The sequence below is a fragment of the Fistularia commersonii genome, chromosome 7 (assembly GCF_037954325.1).
Source record: "Fistularia commersonii isolate RoL2024-O1a breed Wild chromosome 7, RoL_Fcom_v1.0, whole genome shotgun sequence".
NCBI lineage: Eukaryota > Metazoa > Chordata > Actinopteri > Syngnathiformes > Fistulariidae > Fistularia > Fistularia commersonii.
The window spans coordinates 19,983,480-20,002,096 of NC_141290.1; the positions used below are offsets into that span (position 1 = coordinate 19,983,480).

General features: G+C 40.5%; 1 protein-coding gene across 10 annotated transcripts in view; it reads left to right on the top strand.

Annotated features, from left to right (window-relative positions):
- Positions 1 to 18,617, top strand: part of rnf123 (ring finger protein 123) — a 107,990-nt gene that overhangs the window by 44,786 nt on the left and 44,587 nt on the right. For all 10 annotated transcript variants that reach the window (XM_086150242.1, XM_086150241.1, XM_086150240.1 and 7 more), the window contains 5 exons: positions 7,305 to 7,444; positions 7,920 to 7,976; positions 8,323 to 8,454; positions 8,627 to 8,702; positions 8,996 to 9,080. In XM_086150242.1, coding sequence (XP_086006368.1) covers positions 7,305 to 7,444; positions 7,920 to 7,976; positions 8,323 to 8,454; positions 8,627 to 8,702; positions 8,996 to 9,080 — 490 coding nt within the window. The remainder of the gene's footprint in view (positions 1 to 7,304; positions 7,445 to 7,919; positions 7,977 to 8,322; positions 8,455 to 8,626; positions 8,703 to 8,995; positions 9,081 to 18,617) is intronic.

Consider the following 18,617-nt stretch of genomic DNA (forward strand, 5'->3'; position numbering starts at 1 on the left):
CGCTGCTTCCGCTTCTACCGGTACGTTGCTTACGTCAGAGACATCGTCAGTTGCAGTTCCAATTATTTCAGCCTTTCTGAATCCAGACAGAATGGTGTCCTTGCCCTGATATAGAGGCGATTGCGTTGCATAAAGCGGTAAAACCTGGAAGGTCCTCCCGCAAAGTCATTTATATTTACCTCCTTTGCAACTACCTGGGTGTGAAGACACAACTGTACTATTGACAAGCCTCTCCCGGCAGCACGTTCAAGCACCCATGTGTGAACTCGTTCCTCTAGCTGTTGCCACCTAGCTTTTAGCCTGTGGTTAGCTTTTGTAGTTTCCTTCATTTCAGTAAGAGTGACCTTCTCTTTTTGCCAGTCCCTTACAAGTTTCTCACTAACTTCAAACTTTCTTTCTGCTACTCGATTGCCGTTTTCGGCTGCATATTTCACTACTTCCAGCTTGTAACCTGCAGAATATGATTTTCTTTTCGGTGCCATTTTTGTTCAGGCCTTCTCAGTTGTTTTCATAAGATACCGTGAATGTTGAAGTGATCAATTTTCATGGGTACAGAAGTAGCAGGTAGCATCTTTTTTTCCACAATACACTTCTGCCATGACCAGCCCCCGCTGAATTTTGATTGATCGGCGAATGTGTGACGATCGCTGTTATATTAAAGACACACGCAGACACAGACAGAAACACACCAGAGCAAGAGAGCTCAAGTATTTCACACATAAGTCACTCCAGAGTATCAGTCGCACCCCCAGCCAAACTATGAAAAAATCTGCGACTTATAGTCAGAAAAATATGGTATACAACAACAAGGATAGGAACAGATAACAGAATGACAACAAGGATAAAAATAGATAACAAAATAACAAGATGGTTAAAAAAAGATAACAGAATGAGAACTACAACAATAAAAATAGATAACTCACAAGTATATGAATCGTCCTCTTTTCCTTTCGGCTTATCCCTTCATGGGTCACCAAAGGAAATCAACTGTCTCCATCTACCCCATTCTCTATCCTCCTTTCACGTCAACTACCTGCATATCCTCTTACTACGTCCATAAATCTTCTCTTTGGTCTTCCTCGAGACCTCTTGCCTGGTAGCTCCAATTCCAGCTTCCGTCTAACAATATATTCTCTATCCCTCCTCTGTACATGACCGAACCATCTCAGTCTGGCTTCTCTGACCTTCTCTGCAAAACATCTAACACGTGCTTCCCCTCTGATAGACTCATTCCTAGTCCTATCAATCCTGGTCACTCCCAAAGACAACCTCAACATCTTCATCTCTGCAACCTCTGGCTCTGCCTTCTGTCTTTTTGTCTTTGCCACGGTTTCTAGACCATACAACAACACTGGTCTCACCACTGTCTTGTACACCTCTCCCTCTAATCTGGCTGATAGTCTTCTATTGCATAGTACCCCTGACACTTTTCTCCACCTATTCCAACATGCTTGGACCAGTTTCTTTACCTCTTTTCCACACTCCCCGCTGCTCTGGAGTGTACCCCAAGTACCTGTAATCCACTGACTACCTGATCTCCACTCCCTGTAGTGTCACCGTTCCACCCAGGTTCCTCTCATTCACACACATATATTCATATATTCTTGGTGCAACTAACCGTCATTCCTCTACATTCCAGATCATGCCTCATCCTCTCAAGATTTTCCTCAATCTGTTCACTGCTCTCAATACAGATCGCAATGTCATCTGCAAACATCATGGTCCATGGAGATTCCTGTCTAACCTCATCTGTCAGCCTCTCCATCACCACTGCAAACAAGACGGGGCTCAGAGCTGATGCCTGACAAAGTCCCACCTCCACCTTGACCTTCTCCTGCAGCACACCTCACCACTGTCTCACAGCTAGCATACATGTCCTGCACCAGTCTAACATACTTCTCTGCCACTCCAGACTTCCTCATACAATACCAGAATTCTTTGTATACCTGTCCCTGGAGTTCCAGCCATACTGCAGCTCACAAATGCTGACTTCTGCTCCCGTTCAGTTTCCACTACTCTTTCTAATAACTTAATTGTTTGGCTCATTCATTACCTCTTCTTCCCAACTTCTTTCTATAGTTCCTGCAATTCTGCAACCCCCCCCCCTTCTTAACAATGGGCACCACTTCATCTCCTTTCCTCAGGCATCTTTACACTCTTTAAGATCCTGTTGAATAATCTAGCCAGAAACTCTGCCGCTGCCTCTTCTAAACACTTCCACACTGCCTCCACAGGTATAACATCAGGACCAACTGCCTTTCCAGTCTTCATCCTCTTCAGTGCTTTCCTCACTTCATTTTTATTAATCTCTGCTACTTTGTAGTCTGCAATAGACTCTTCTACCTTTGTCTGTCCTTCATTTTCCTCATCAGCTCTTCAAAGTACTCTTTCCATCTTCACATCACTCTTCTAACATCTGTCAATACATTTCCCTCTCTATTCTTAATCACTCGGATCTCCTGTACATCCTTTCCATCTCTATCTCTCTGTTTTGCCAACCAGTATAGATCATTCTCTCCCTCCTTACTGTTCAACTGAGCATACAAGTCACTGTAGGCCCTTTGTTTTGCCTACCTTTACCTTACGTTGTATCTCCCTGTACGCCCATCTGTTTTCTTCAGTCCCCTCAGTGTCCCACTTCTTCTTTGCTAACCACTTTCTCTGTACATACTTCTGGACTTACTCATTCCACCAAGTCTCCTTCTCTACTTTCCTCCCAGACGACACACCAAGTACTCTCCTACCTGTCTCCCTGATCATGTTTTCTGTAGTTGTCCAGTTATGTGGAAGCTCTCCCTGACCACCCAGAGCCTTCCTCAACTCCTCCTTGAAAATCCTACAACACTGTTCCCTTTTCAGCTTCCACCACTTTGTCCTCTGCTCTGCCTTTGTCCTCTTGAACTTCCTTGTCACCAGATTTCTCCTACAAACCACCACCCTACGCTGTTTGGCTACACTAGTACTCTTCCCAACTTCCCATCACATTTCTAGCATCTGTCAATGAACAACAAGGATAAGTATAGATGACGGAATTAGGATATGACATGTATCATGAGTGAGGTACTGGTATTACAGCTGCACCTTCGGGCTGGTCAGAGTTGTGTTCCATCCAGACTGCTGTTGGCCGTGGGCACATAGGAGTGTCTAAAGCGTTCAGTTCTGCACTGGGGTGGGATGAGCTGTTGGCTGAATGAGCTGCCCATCATCCACGGCTCGTCATGCAGGGGCTGGGAAGGATTGTCAAGGATAGCTCTCAGTTTGTCCTCCAAGATTGTCCAAGTTCATTCCCTCCACCGAGTGGGCTTTCCTTACGAGGTTGTTGAGCCTGTTGACCTCACCAGTCCTGGCACTGCCCCACAACCACACTATAGCAAAGAAGAGCGTTCTGGCTGCCACAGATTGGTGGAAGGTCTTGAGGAGCCAGCTACAGACACCAAGCGACCTTAGTCTCCGGAAGAAGAACATTGAACTCTGACCTTTCCAATAGAGGGCATCTGTGTGTTTGACCAGTCAAGTAAATTGTTAAATTGGACCCCAAGGTACTTGTAGGAGTCCACTATGTCCACCTCCTCACCCTGGATTGTGATTGGTATAGGTCTCCTCCGATTCTTGCTCCACTCAATAAAACTCACAATCAGACCTCTGTACTCCTCCTCGTCATTGTTGTTGATGCATCCAACGATGAAAGAGTCATCAGAGGACTTATGGAGGTGGCAGGAACTGGAGTTGTGCTGGAAGTTGGAGGTTAAGTGGGTGAACTGGGATGGTGACAGGACAGTACCTTGGGGCACTCCTGTGCTGCTCGCCATGGCCTCAGAAACACAGCCATCCACCCCGACATACTGCGGCTGTCCTGTGAGGTAGTCCAAGATCCAGGCAGTGATGTCTAGGTGAAGTTGCATACTCAGCAGCTTGTCATTTAGGAGAGTGGGTTGGATGCTGTTGAGGGTATTAGAGAAGTCAAAGAAGGTGACTCTCACAGTGCTTTCTGCACCCTCCAGATTGGATAGGGCCCTGTGTGTGACCAGAGCCTACAGCAGTGGTCTTAGAGGGTGAGGAGGAGGGGGTTGGGAGCCCAGATCCATCGTCACAGCTCACCGGGGTGCCGAACCTATGGCAAATTCCTGTAGCAAATTCAGGGCCACCTTTGGGTCCATGTGTAGTTTTCCCACAGCCTGTCACCTCCCTCCAAACCTCTTTTGTTTTGTTCTGCTCCATCTTGGACCCAACCTTAAAGTTGGGTTTTGCCTCCCTGAACTTCCTCCTCAGCTCCCTCTGGACAGCCCTGAGGGTGCAGTGGTCATCAGACATGAAGGCTCTCTTCGTCCTGTTACGAAGGCCTGTGATGTCCTTGTCAATCCATGGCTTGTTGTAATTGAAACAAGTGACCTTTTTGGATGGGACTATGTTGTCCACACAATTTAATGCAGTCCGTTATACAATGTGAGAGACCTTCAACGTCTTCACCAAAGTCGTCTTCTTAAAAGACTCCAGTGGGTGACGTCCAAGCAATGTCTCTTCTGTGGCTTTGGACCGGACCTTCACATTCTTGGTGCTGGCCACCTGCCTGCAAGTCCGATGTCTCGACCGAAGAAGGTCGAACAAAGAACTGTGGCTGAAGGTGCGTTAGTGCCAAGTGAACATGGACACTTTTATGCCTGAACATGGGGTTTATGATGAACAATCTGCAATAAGCACAGAAGTCCAGTAACAAAACACTGATTATTTTCAGATCTGGGGGTCATTGCCCATGTGAGCGTTGAAGTCTCCCAGTCGAATGAGGGAATCCCCAGTTGGAGCGCTCTCTAGCAGCCCCTCTAGGGACCCCATGAGGGGTGGGTAAACTGTACTGCTGTTGGGTGCATAGCTGCAAACAACAGTCAGAAACTGTCCACCCACCTAAAGGCGAATAAATCGAATCCTCAGGAAGAAGTAAAAAGTTGTTTGACTGATATCAGATTTTAGATATCTGAGCACCAAAATTCAAATATTTCTGTTGTGACCTCTGTTTTACAGCATAAGGAATTGTCTTGTCTAAATGTACTACATTATATTACATTACATTGCATTTGGCAGACGTCCCTATGTCCTCCTACAATAGAGGACATAGGGACTGCAAATACACTTGCAAATACACGATGCACAGGAAATGTAATGATACATTTAATTACAAAAATCATGTTTTATCAACTGGATTCTGAAGTTACAGCTTAGAAATCAGATACCTTATACCTCTATAACAATATATATGAGTCCAAGGCTGAGTTGGGTGATTCGTCACTCAGGATCTATTGAAAGAAAAATCCAAGCAAAAAAAAGGGAATTTGTCTGTCTGTCTGTCTGTCTGTCTGTCTGTCTGTCTGTCTGTCTGTCTGTCTGTCTGTCTTTAAATGTGAGAGAAACAAAATTATCCCACAGATATAAATTCAAAGTACTTGGTGAATCCTCGTCAATCTGCTTGGTGAGAAATGTTACTTTATATAATACATAAAATATGATACAAGTACTAAGTTAAACTGGCTTCTGGTCCATTTATTTTTCATGGGGAGTGGTTTATGTACAAGATGTACAGGAGACCGTGTTGGTGAGACATATTTGGACTTTTAGAATACTATTGGTACAATTTAAGACTTCACCTGAGTTACTTGATGGGTCAGAAAACTAAAGCAGATGCTTGTTTCTTGACATGGATTCATGATTTATTACGTCATCTGTGGTTCTCTCAATCTGTTGATGTTTGAGGAAAAATACCTCCTGCGTTGTAATATGTTTCTGTGGTTTCCCACAGATATAAAACCCAATTTCTAGATGTGGACTTGGAGAGAAGGAATTGAAAATTCCTTAAATTCCTTGCCCTAACTCTATTGTCGATCTTATCCTTGTTTGTCTCAGCCCATTCGCATCCTGCTTATTTCTATTTATTTATGTCATTGCTATATTCATTCTGTTTAAGTTCTTATCCTTGTTGTTGTCGTTGTTGTTGTCTATTGGTTGTCTATTTCACCCTTGCTGTTTTCCCCATTATGTTGTCCATCCTTGATGTAGTTGTTCTCTCTGCTGTCTATTTATTTGTGGATGTCTTTTGCTATCTTCTAATCATCTCTGTTTATGTTTATATTCATATTTATGGACACTCTAACTATTACGCTCCTGTGACAAAAGAATTTTCCCTGTAATCTTACCTTAAAACATCCTTCAGTTAGATTGAAATACCGGTGTACCGAAATAGCTTTATGTTTGCTGGATTAAAAAAAGTACTGAGGGCCTGGTGTCCTTCGGGGAGGATGTCATTCTTGCAGCAGCTTGACCTCTGTCTCTGTATCTTGGGAATGATTTTGTAGCTTCTCTCTGCTTCCAGCAGCTCGGTTCATTTTCATCCTTGTGGGACACAAGACGATCATGGCAATTATTAGCAGGGGGACGTATCATCAAAGTACAGGAACTTGGGAGGGTTTTGCGTCTCATGAGGAGGCCCGAGGGCATTGTGTATAATCCATCACTTGTCCTATTCATGCCCTCGGCCCCTTCAGTGTCTCTTACATCGTTTTATCCACTTCATTTGCTCTAATCCTCCAGTAGACCCAGCCTTTCAAAACAGTTGGGCCAGAGGCAATATGAAGGGCAATAACTTGAATAAGAAATAATGTGGATAAGCAGGATAAATCTGGTTTACTGTTGTGTACATTTGTAATTTGTTGCTATTTTGTCCTGCATCTCCACCTGCAACATTTCCTCTTAACTTTCCTTTGTTTATATTGCCCATTTTCTTGTGTTTTACATCCCAGAGCGACGTCTGTATTTCATTTGTGTTTAGCGTCCCTATTGACAGATTAGCTTTGTCTTTTCAGGTCTTTGTTTAGCATGAAGCTTCAGGAACTTGTTTTGGATTAATCCCAAACTCAAGAATGACCTCACACTATTCTGTCACCCCAGAAATGCCTCAGGACATTTAGAAACATCCTCATCTCACATTTCAGTGAATAATTTTACCTTGTTCAGATTTTAAATATACTTTTAAAAGTCCAACCGTTGGTCTTGAAGATGACCAGTGTGACATTATTCAGGGTTCAGAACAGAACATTGAAGCTAAGTAAGGCTCAATAAGAAAAGCATTGTTTTGCAGTCATTGAATGTAGGAAAAATCTCTAGAAGAACATTGAATCTCTTATTTGTTTACAAATCCCATCCAAATGTGAGGAGGATGCTATTGTTTCTTTGAAAATAATGTTCTGTAGAAGTACAATTTCTAATAAAAAAAAAAAAACATCTGTCCTGTTCTGTTTTCTTCTGTCTTTGTGGTACAGAACCATGCCCATCTTTGCTGCTGCAGAGACACATGGCAGAGCTGCTGAGCATGGATAAGGACATGGCCGCCTCATTCCTCAACAGTGTCCTCAATCAGCTCAACTGGGCTTTTTCAGAATTCATTGGAATGATCCAAGAGGTGAGCTATGTGTTCTGGATCCATTGGAGTGATTCTTTTCGTAAAATACAAAGCTTGAGATGGACATTTCTCTTAACATAAGTTTGTCCACAGAATTCTTTATTTTTAGGTTTTTCTTCTGTTTTGATTTTTTTTTTTAATTTGCTTTAATCAGAATAGGTTAAATTAGTCAAACCCACTATGTGCAAGAATGGATTGGGGGGGCCATAGAGGTTGTCCCAAGTTGGGGAATGAGATTGATTCACTGTGGTGACCCCGGAAAGGAGTAGGTGAAAGCAAAAGAAGACTGGTTTGCAGTGAGGGGGGGCTGAAGCTGGATTGGACCTTGATCCTTCCATGCATAGATAATGTTTCTAAATAGTTTTAAAGCTTTTAAGTTGAAGTGTATCTGACCTTAATGTGGGTCCCCACTTTTATTTTGTATCTGTTTGTATCATGACTATTGTAATTTCACTTTCTCCACGTTCTTCATCAGATTCAGCAAGCAGCCGAGCGTCCAGAGAGAAACTTTGTGGACACACGTCAGCTTAAGGTAATTTGTTAGACTTGTATAATTAGTTAGCAAATATATAATGAGACCAGAAATTTCTGCCGCTTTTTTCAAGATCTTGGGAAACATTTCAAGCCTATTGCTCAATTGAAGGGTCTCTGATTTCCAGGTTATTATTTATTAAAGTAAATTTTACACCCCTTTTAAATTTTGTGAAATATTGATTTCTAGCACATACTGTATTTTATAGTCGGTGAATTTTGAAGATTATTTCATTGCATTAATATCTTGTTCTTCAAAACCTTCATCAAAATATAGCCAATAATTTAGTTATTAACTAGTTAGAACTCTGTCAGTGCCCATGTTGACTCAAAAATGTGTGTTGTAGGTGTGTGCGACATGCTTTGACCTCTCCGTCAGCCTGCTGCGAGTCCTGGAAATGACTGTCACTCTGGTCCCCGAGATATTTCTTGATTGGTCGCGGCCGTCGGCAGAGCTGCTGCTGCGGAGACTTGCTCAGGTAATCCTGGAACTGCAGCCTCTTGCTGACACAAATTTTTTGCTTTCTTTGTGGACAACTTGAGTTAGATACTAACAATGGCCATCTTTATTGACTTTAAGCATGTAAAAAGAACACAATCTGACTCCGAGCAGAGAATTTTAACACCCTGTTGTTATTCTGTATGTTGCAGCTCCTGAACCAGGTTTTAAACCGAGTCACTGCAGAGAAGAACCTGTTTGACCGAGTCGTTAACCTGAGACTGCCAGGTACATATGCACACGCATGTTTTAGTATATTTAGATATTGTCAAAATGATCAAAGATTGCGTGTAAGATTTAAGACAAAATTTTCAGTCAATAAAGTGAAAAGAAAAACATTGGAAAAGCAGGCATTTATCCAAATAGAAAAAGACTGTAGGGAAATCAGCTTATAATTTTATTGAGGGTGCTTTGATGAGTGCCTCATATCCTTTCTGTGTTGGTTTGTATGCGTGTATTTGTGTCTGTGTTTGCCTGTGAATGCATGTGTATGTGTGTGTGTGTGTGTGTGTGTGTTGCAGGCTTGGAAAGTGTAGATCACTACCCTATTTTGGTGGCAGTAACGGGGATCCTGGTTCGGATCTTGGTGGATGCGGACAGACAGGGGTAGGAATGCATCTTATTCAAACAAACATCTGCTGGTATTCTCTTATATATCTATATAATATAGATATAGCTTTTTTCTATAATATATATTCTCTATATCTCTTATTTTGGCGTATTGTCAGTCGATGCTTGGCCACTCGCTGAAGCACTTTGTATTACTTTGAAGGCATGGGTCATAGAGAAGTTCTGCTGCGTCTGTCCTTGTCCTTTGTCAAAGCCTTGCGTTCCAGCAAAATGATTCATTTTACAATAACTCTCTACAATCCATTGTTAGCCTTAAAATTGATTCATCTTCCAACCGGCTGGAGTTCAAAACAGCTGGTAAAATATGGGGAATTTGATTGATATCATAACTTTAAAGACAAGTTTCTCTGTTTACATCCACACATCCTACTGTTTCAAAGAATGAAATCTTGATGCCATTTTTTATGCACATTTTCATGTCACAGTACATTTATTTGAATGGTTGATAAATTCTTGATAAATGGTTGATAAATTCTATATTTCAGTAACTGAAGTGGCAGTTAGCCTTGTTTGTTTATTATCACAAAAAATATATTTCAAGAAGTTAGCAGAAAAACAATCAAGCATTCTGAAAAAAAAGAATCTCTTTTAAAGTCGGAACAACCTAAAATTTGCTTTGTATTTTTTCAATAAATAAAAACAGACTACCGTAGCACAGGTGTGCTGCGGTTCGTGCCTCTGCCTTGCATTAAGTACGATCTCTGTTACAAGTCTGATATGAGTCCTTTCTGTTCAGAGTTTGCTTTTTATCCACGTCCCTGTGCGTGTTTCCTCTGGGTGTTCTGGCTGCCAAAAATATCCATTAGGTTAATATGAGACCCAAAATTGCCGTTGTGAACAAATGAGTGAATGGCTGTATGTTTTCAGTGTGGCCCTGTGATGGATCAGCTACCGGGGTGAATTCCGCCTCTTGCCCAGTGACAGCTGGGATAGGCTCTAGAGCCCCCTGCGCCCCTGTTTGCAGGATAAGCAGTACAGATAATGAAAAATAAGAGATTAAACATGATTTTTTTTTTTTGTTTCCTTGCACCCCCTAGAGGTTATCCAGACAAACAGACAAACACACACGCGCCTACACACACACACACACACACACACACACACACACAAACAAAAATATGCACAGACATTTCTTTGAGTTGATACTAAGAAAAAAGCAATGACAAAAACCTCGGTTTTGCTGGAAAGTGATGTTAGGTGGTCCAGAGCCCGGGCTTTGCTGGTCCTTATCAAAGAAAAAGAAAAAGTTTGCAATGAATTCCCCCCAAAATGTGCAAGATATTATTAATGTTAGAAATAAAATACCAAATACTCAGCATGCGATTACCAAAGTATTGGAAATACAATTTAAAATTGAAATAAAAAATATATCAAGTCAATAGGCTCATTGATATTGTTTAGAGCTGTGAAAAGGAGTGATTGGTTGGATCTACATGGTCTGGTGATTGACAGCTGACTGGTCCAATTTAACCCCCCATCCCTTCCCCCAACCCTGCTTAATTTCACCTGGGATTGGCTCTAGACACCCATCCCCACCCTGTGAGCAGGATAGTCGGTCTGGATAATGGATGAATATTGTTTTGTGGAAAACAAACTTGAGAGTTCAAACTGACCTGTGGTGGTTTTGCTGCATCTGCAAATCGAACTTCAAACCTTCATTTTGAGGCGAGGCCATGACGTGTTACCACAGAATGTGGTTATGTGGCCTAATGAGGTGGTAAAGTGGAACTGCAGGGAGCTTTTCTGCCTGTAATGATTGCAGTTTTTGTCTTCCAGTGCCGCAGTAGTTTGCCGCTGAGCATCCCCATCCGGGAGGTGTCCTGTAAACCTATCGCTTATTGATAGTGTATTTAAAGCAACATGCAGGAAGTGAGGGTGCATCGACATTCACCTTTTAATAATTCACTGTCTTTTATTCCGGAATGAAGATCCTGCAGACACTCAGCTCCGCTTTCATCCATTATAGTCATGAAATATTTGCCCTCCAGGAAACTTTTAGAACAGCAGTTATAGGCTCTATAGACTGCATATTTATTTATCTAGAAGTCTAATTGAAAACCTTTGGATTTAAAACCTTACCACTGATGATACTGTGTTGTGTTTACATTTTTAAATATTGTAATGCCCAACATAAAACTAAAGTAGATATCCAAGTAATTTTTTTAACACATTTAATATAATAATAATGCTAATAACACTTTTAATATTTTGTTTTTATTTCGGGCCAAAAGTTTAATTTTTGTCCTGCATATATTTGCATTTTTAGGCTATAAAAGTAATTTCCAGATACTGGTATTAAATTTTGAAAGTTAAGAAAATGTTTTTTTAACAATACATGAGTCTTTCAGAAGATAAGTCACCATGTTTTTGATGAAACCTTAATGTCTTTCAGACACTACATTGTCATCTCACTTCCAATCAATTCTTCTTGTTCAGTTTTAAATCAATTTATTTTTATTCATCCAACGTTTTTCCAATATTTAATTAAGTTTATACCTTTTTTTCTCATGAGTCCCATGTTTTGGATATAAACATCAGTCTTACTTTCTGCTCAACATTTGTTCTCAAGTCTCTTAAGTTTGACAAAAATTGCAGACATCAAACTGACAGAAATTATTTTTGGATCAAATCTGAGCCTCATTTCTTCAATTCAGAAAGTCTGGAAGCAAAGTAAAAATCTTCCAGACAAACTCTTGTGGTGGTTCTGACTGCCTGGAGATTACAAATTGGTTAAACCTGAAACAAGGAAAAGCTTAAAAAGGAAGTTTTGTTGTATAGACACCATGATCATGCTTTGGACCAAGACTCAACATCATTAGTGATGAGTTGGTGGATGAGGGGTGTGTGGGGGTGTGTGGGCGTGGGGGTGGGGATGGGATCTATCCATTCGGGCTCGAGCACTGAAAGCATTAGTCGTAGCATAATTGACCTCAGAAGCTTTTCTGCCTTTTAGTGTCTTTGGCTTGGAGAGAAGTTCAGGAACATCATTAGCCTGGCTGTCTAATCACTGTAGCCTGAGCGGCCGTGATCGAACTCCATCAAGGACTCGTCTTTAGCCCCCGATCACTCCCATCACATTACAGCTTGGACTTATTGATCCAGGCACGGACATATATCTGTGACGTGTATGTCTGTTTGTGATTTGTTTTATGCTCAAACACACTTTGCTCATGTCCGCAATATAATGTCGCCCATCTCACATTTAGCTGATGTTGGACTTTCTGTGTGAATCCAAAAACTGATCAACATGAAAGGTATGAAAGGTATGTTGGATCTATGTTGAACACAGATGCTGTTTAGATGCTAATAATTGGTTGAAAGAAGGTTGGGGATTAGCCCAAATGTCAGCAGATGTTAATACTGTTAATGTTGCTGATGAGCCAACATGCAGTATCCCATCTTTCAAAATGCACAAATGTGGATTCAATGTCTTTTCATATTTTGTTTCTTTTTTTTTTCAATTTCAGAGTTTGATTTAAACATCAGTCTGATTCCCCCCCAAGATTAAAAAAAAAAAAAAATACATGTGAATTTGAACAGTTAATAAAATACCCTGAATTTTAAGTCATTGGCACCTTCCCATTTAAACATCCTAAGGACTTTTTTCCTCAGAGTGCTATTTTGTAGCACCTGAAGAATATTTGCTGACTTTGGAGAAGTTTTACTTTCATCTGCCAGGATTGTCACCAGTTCAACTGTAATGATTTTTTTTTTTTGGTTCAGTAAAAAACAACCTCCATTGGAAATATTTTATATTGGACAAATAAATAAGAATCTTGTTACTTGTCTTAGGAAGATGGTATTCTGTCCATCGCTATAGCACCGGATTCCTTCCTGTATTGTATGTCATTACACATTTGACTGAAGTTAAAGGTCAATTAAATGCCAGAGAATAGCTTCACCTTAGCAACCGGATCTCTTTTTGCTGTCAACAAGAAAAAAAAAAAAAAAAGATTATAAGATTCTTATCAAACCACAACCCATAGGCTTTGGCACACAGCTGAAAACATAAGGGTGTGCCGTGTTGAAGTCAGATTCTCGAAATTGTTCAGAGAGGCCAAGATGGACGTGAACCGAAGGGCAAAGCCAATAACAGTAATAGACTTGGCCAAGCCAGGGCTGGTGTTTGGAGCCAGGAAGTGAAGGGGAAGGATTTCTACCCTGAACCACAATTAAACTCGATCAAGGAACATCAAAGCTCCTGGCAGGGTGGAGGAACCATTGCAGATGAATTACTAGTGATTTAATCTAAGGGTTGTAAATAAATTATGAATTATAAAGAAAAGGTGAACCATGACATGTTTCCACTGCTCATTTACCTCTATTGGTAAATGTACAGTGGAAAAAGTTCGAAAGACACAGTATAAGTGAGAGGAGATGGAGAAAGATGTTGAGTCATGGGGGCGGAAAAGCGTCACCTATAGTAATATATGATTCTGTGCCCTGAATTGGTTTCCGGCCCCTCATATTCAAAGATTAGTCGTCAGAGATTAGTTTGCAATATTTAAAAGTCCCTAATTTTATAAACTCTTGTATTTAATCATATAAAATCTTGTGCTGTGCCCACAGCATTTATAATTGAACTTTGTTTACTATTTTATGCAGGGCTTCATTGAATACCTGCTTTTTCATCAATTTCTTTTCACATTTGACATGTTTCTGATTTTATAATTTTTTCTAATTTTTTTTATTTTCTATAAATGTGATCATGATTTTTCTATTTTGGCTAATTTTTGAAGGTAGTTTCTTGCCTACTTTATTTTTAGAGGCCTGACTTTTAAGATATCTTTTGCAGGATGAGCAGATTTGCAGATTTTGGGGCTATTTCTCTTGAAACAATTATTTATCAGTGATTCTTCAAATAGTGCCAAAAGAAAAGGGACCTGGTTGAAATAATAAAGCTCTGTGAAAAAAAAAAATGAAATAATGGCCAGCTGTGTTTCAACAGGATGCCATCATGCTCCAGACATTATTCTTTGTCTGATATGCAGAATTTATGGTATTGAGCGCAGGGTTACATTACATTACATTACATTGCATTTGGCAGACACTTTTATCCAAAGCGACTTATACCACCTGATGTCCCATCTTTTGCTGAAACCCACAAATTATTTTTTTTCTTTTTTAAAACTGTTCACAAACACTTGCTTCAGAAAATAAAATATGTATTGGGCTCTAAATGTAACCATGGTAACTCTGCCGACACAGAGACCATGTAGCCATGGTAACTGGAAACAACAACCGTAGCCTTGACACGCTTCTTATAGGAAATGACAGCATTAAGTTCTGCTAAATTCAAAGACATTTAATCAGTGAAACTCTTAGCAATAAAACTCAAGTTGAATTTCATCAAATATGAAATAACAATTTTCTGAGAAATGAAGAGATGTGTCTGGATGGACTGTTTTACGGGCTGGCATTTGACCCCCCATTGAATGCTGTAACTGATGTGTAATGGCCCCAAGCTGTTTGTCTTCCTGCAGTGATGCCTGCCATTCTAAAAGCAGCGAGTAGTCTGTGGGTGTTGAAGTGTTTGTATGTCATAAATCACACAGGCAGTTTTTCATTGAACCATGGCGAATGGCGGGATTTGGCATCAGAACTGTACAGGAAAGATATTGTGCTGGATTCATCTTGTTATTTGTTTCTGACATCAGTGGCATTTGAGTGTCCACTCATGTAGTTTTTTTTTACATTTTGCACCTATGTTTTGTATGTAGTTGTGGCTTATATGTGATCACTTCTTATTGAAATGATTTGGAAGAAAAATGAACAGTTGTTTAAAAATCATTTTATCCTAGTACTTTCTTTTTAAGTCTAAACTGTGTCAAATTGTATACTTTCTTGTATTAAAATGACATGTCTTACGTTTTTGAACCTGGTGCTTATGTGGAGTAGCAGCATTGTGCAGAAACGATCAGGTGATTGTTTGGTTTAAAGCAGCTGTGGCCGAAGCTCTCAAGTCTGTTGGTTTCTCCTGCTTAATATCTTTGCCCTCAAAATTTTATTGTGTGTTTCTGACAACTCCTGCATAGATAACTTGATTGTAATTAGCTGATGTTTTAGTTATGCTCCGATCACACCATGAGCATTAACATGCACACCGTTAACTGTTATAACACTGTCGTTGCAAGAGCTGACTGGTTGGTTATAGAGCTTTTCAGGGAAATCCAAACATTCAAACATTCAGCCCATGTGGTTAGGACTGGATAATATCAGGTTCAGGGGGATTGTGTAAGGGTCATTTGGTGTTTCATGTCAACTGGTTGATTCTGACTGGAAGACATTAGCAGTTGTCCTCCTGCCATAAATTACATTTTGTCAGATTTAAACACCCAAACAAACCACTGATAAAAATCCAGAAGCTAAAATCAGCCCACAGCAAGACTATAATCCCCTCACAACCTTGTGGCTAAACTGACAGAAAAAAGCTTTTTGTATCTCATCAGATCTCAGAAATTCTCCAAATGAGAGATCTTTCTATGCCCCTTCAACAGCTGTCTCTGTTGTATGCAAAGGCTTATGTTTCAACTGAGCCCCCTTCCCCTCTCAGCTCACAATAGGACTGTTAACAGTCCCCCTCCCTCCCTACCTCCTCTCTGTAGAAAATCAATGGTGCTAATTATGGTCCATTACTGTGGCGGTAAGAGACATGAGGACCAGCTTGTGGCCTCCAGATTAGATTGAAACGAGGGCTAATTAGCTTAGCAACTCAGAGCTTGAGAGGCCTGGAACCCCTAGGGATGACCCCTTCCTCCTCAAATATACGAGCACATAGAACTTGGTTGAGGGCACAAATTTTATTGCTATTATCTTTGCTTAGAGGGGAGAATCGTCTGAACAGTCCACAATCTCATCACACATTTGCGGGGGTGGAGGTGGGTGGTAAATATGACCTCACAGATTGAGACGTTTATCTCCTCTTTATCCTAATGTTCCCGCTGGCACATCCCTCGCTGAGGCAGGGGCGCGTTCATCATGGAGGACAAAAACAAATGTTGAGAATCTGCCAGGAAAACACAAATAAACCGCAGGGCCATCTCCTGCCACAGAGGGCGCCAAAATCCCCCCTATGGTTATAACTGCTGTGTGAGTGAAAACACTATTGTATGGAGGGTTGGGCTCCACCCTCTTAAGCCACATTTCACAGCTTGGGAGAGTTATCCGTTATGTCTCACTTCAGATATCAACTGATGTGTTTCTGACTAGAGAATGATCATATGAAATGCAAAGTTGGTATGAATAAATGTGATCTGTTGTCAGCCCTTTAATTTCTTAATAATTATGCAGAACTCATCTGAAGAGATTTAATCAGGTGTTGTGTATTTGTTGCGGGTCTTAAGGGTGATGGCCACAGTAACAAAAATGTTACCTGTTTTAAGCAGGTGAAAGAGCAGAAGTAAAGAAGCATGCAGCTAGTTTTCTCTCCCAAATAACACCTGAGGAGACAGCGGAAGTGTCCGCCCCTCTACTGCTCCCAGTGCAACGAGAGAAAATAAAAGTCCCGCCCCCCGCTTTTACAGAAAAAAATACTAGAATTGAAATAAATTGCCAAATAATAAAAAATAAAATCCCAAATAAATGTGGTCACCCTATTTTAGGTGTGGCACATATTGAAAGGACAATTTCATGCAGGAAATCTAATCAATTTTAAAGGACGCTGTCAAACTCGTGAAGATGCCATTTGAGATGAACGTTTATTAGATGTCACTTTATTATATTACATGATTTCAAGTTCTTTTGACACATATTTACATCACTTTCACTTCATTTTTATTTAATTTTTCCTGTTCCATCTTCACGATGATTTTTCCCCCAAGTCTTCATAATTTTCTGTTTCACAGTTGAAAATCACATACATAATTAGCACTTTTCTACTTAAGTATTAATGTAATTTTTTATGTCATGGTTTGGTTCACAAATACACAGTAAGTGAAAAACAAAGACACTATCTAATAATGGGAAAGAAAATACTCCCAAAATCCTGTAAGAAAATGATAATTATTTTAACAACAATTAAATAAAAAAAGGCAATTTTTTTGGCGAGTAGGAAACTGAATTTGAATAGAGAGAGCTATAAGACAGGGGTGCAGTCTGTCATAGATATGACAGACTGCACCCCCAGACTACACCAGGGATTATGTCCGAGCCCCTTCTTGTTTGCCATTGTGATGGACAGGCTGAAAGACGAGGTGAGATGTCTATATCCTTGTTCTATGATATGTGAAGATGACATTGTGATCTGTTGTAAGAATAGGAAGCAGGTGGATGAAAACCTTGAGGTTAATATATGCCCTTGAAATGAATGAAGGTGAGCTGCAGCAAGGCAGAATATATGTGTGTGAATAAGAGGGACCCAAGTAGAATGGGGAGACTGCAGGGAGTGGAGATAAAGACGGTGGAGGATTTTAAGGTCTTATTGCCAACAGTCCAGAACAAAGGAGAGTGTTAAGTTGAAAGCAGGTTGGAACGGATGGAGAAAATATGTGATAAATGATAAGAGTGTCTGCCAGGATAAAAGTAAAGGTTTCAAGAGAGCAGTGTTGTATGATTTAGTTACAGTGGCACTGAGGAAGAAGACATGAAGAAGAGCTGAAAGTAGCAGAGATGGAGATGTTGAGGCTTTCTTTGAGAGTGACTAGGATGTATACGATCAGGAATGAGTCCATCAGAGGGACAACACATGGTAAATGTTTAGGAGATTAAGGTCAGAGGGGCATGTACAGAGCAGGGATAGTGAATGTATTGGTAGAAGGATGCTGAGATTTGAACTGCCAGGCCGGCGGCCTAGTGGAAGACTAAAGAGGAGGTTTAAGGATGTAGTGAAAGAGGACTTAAAGTTAATTGGTGTGAGAGAAGGATGCATAGCACAGGGTTAGATAGAGGGAGTTTATTTGCTGTGGCGACCCCCCAAAGGAGCAGCAGAAAGAAAAAGATTTATTTATTTATACCAATTTATTTTCTGAACACTTTGCTGGATATCTTATTCATGCTGAAGATTTATTTCCTCTCTGGAAGCTTCTGTTCTCTCAGGGTGGTGACTTTTATCACAGAGAATCATCACCAGCCCAGTAAATCCATGTCATTTTCCCTGTGGAGACTGAAGTCAGCACCTTCCTATCTCCAGTTATATATTGCTCAGACGTTACAATCAGTCAGCTGAAGGAACCATGAAGCTGCATCCTTTTATTAACACCTTTAGCTGTCACATCCTGTCTGTCAGGCTGGAGTGCCATGGCTGTTAAGATAGCTGTCAGCTCTCTTTGATTCTTTTTTGCCTTTTTCTGTCCAAAATTTAGATTTGGTCAGAGCCAAGAAACACATTTTAAATGTACCGCTCTTTAGGTCTCAATGTCCTGAGGTTCAGTAAATGTTTTACTAAGTTGCCGATCACTTGTCTTTACAACTGGCCAGATCAATTTGTAATTAACAGACAATGATGCTGTGACAGTTAGAAGACAGTTAGCGTCACTCTTGAATAAAAATAAAGAACATTTTAAAACTAGTGACAAC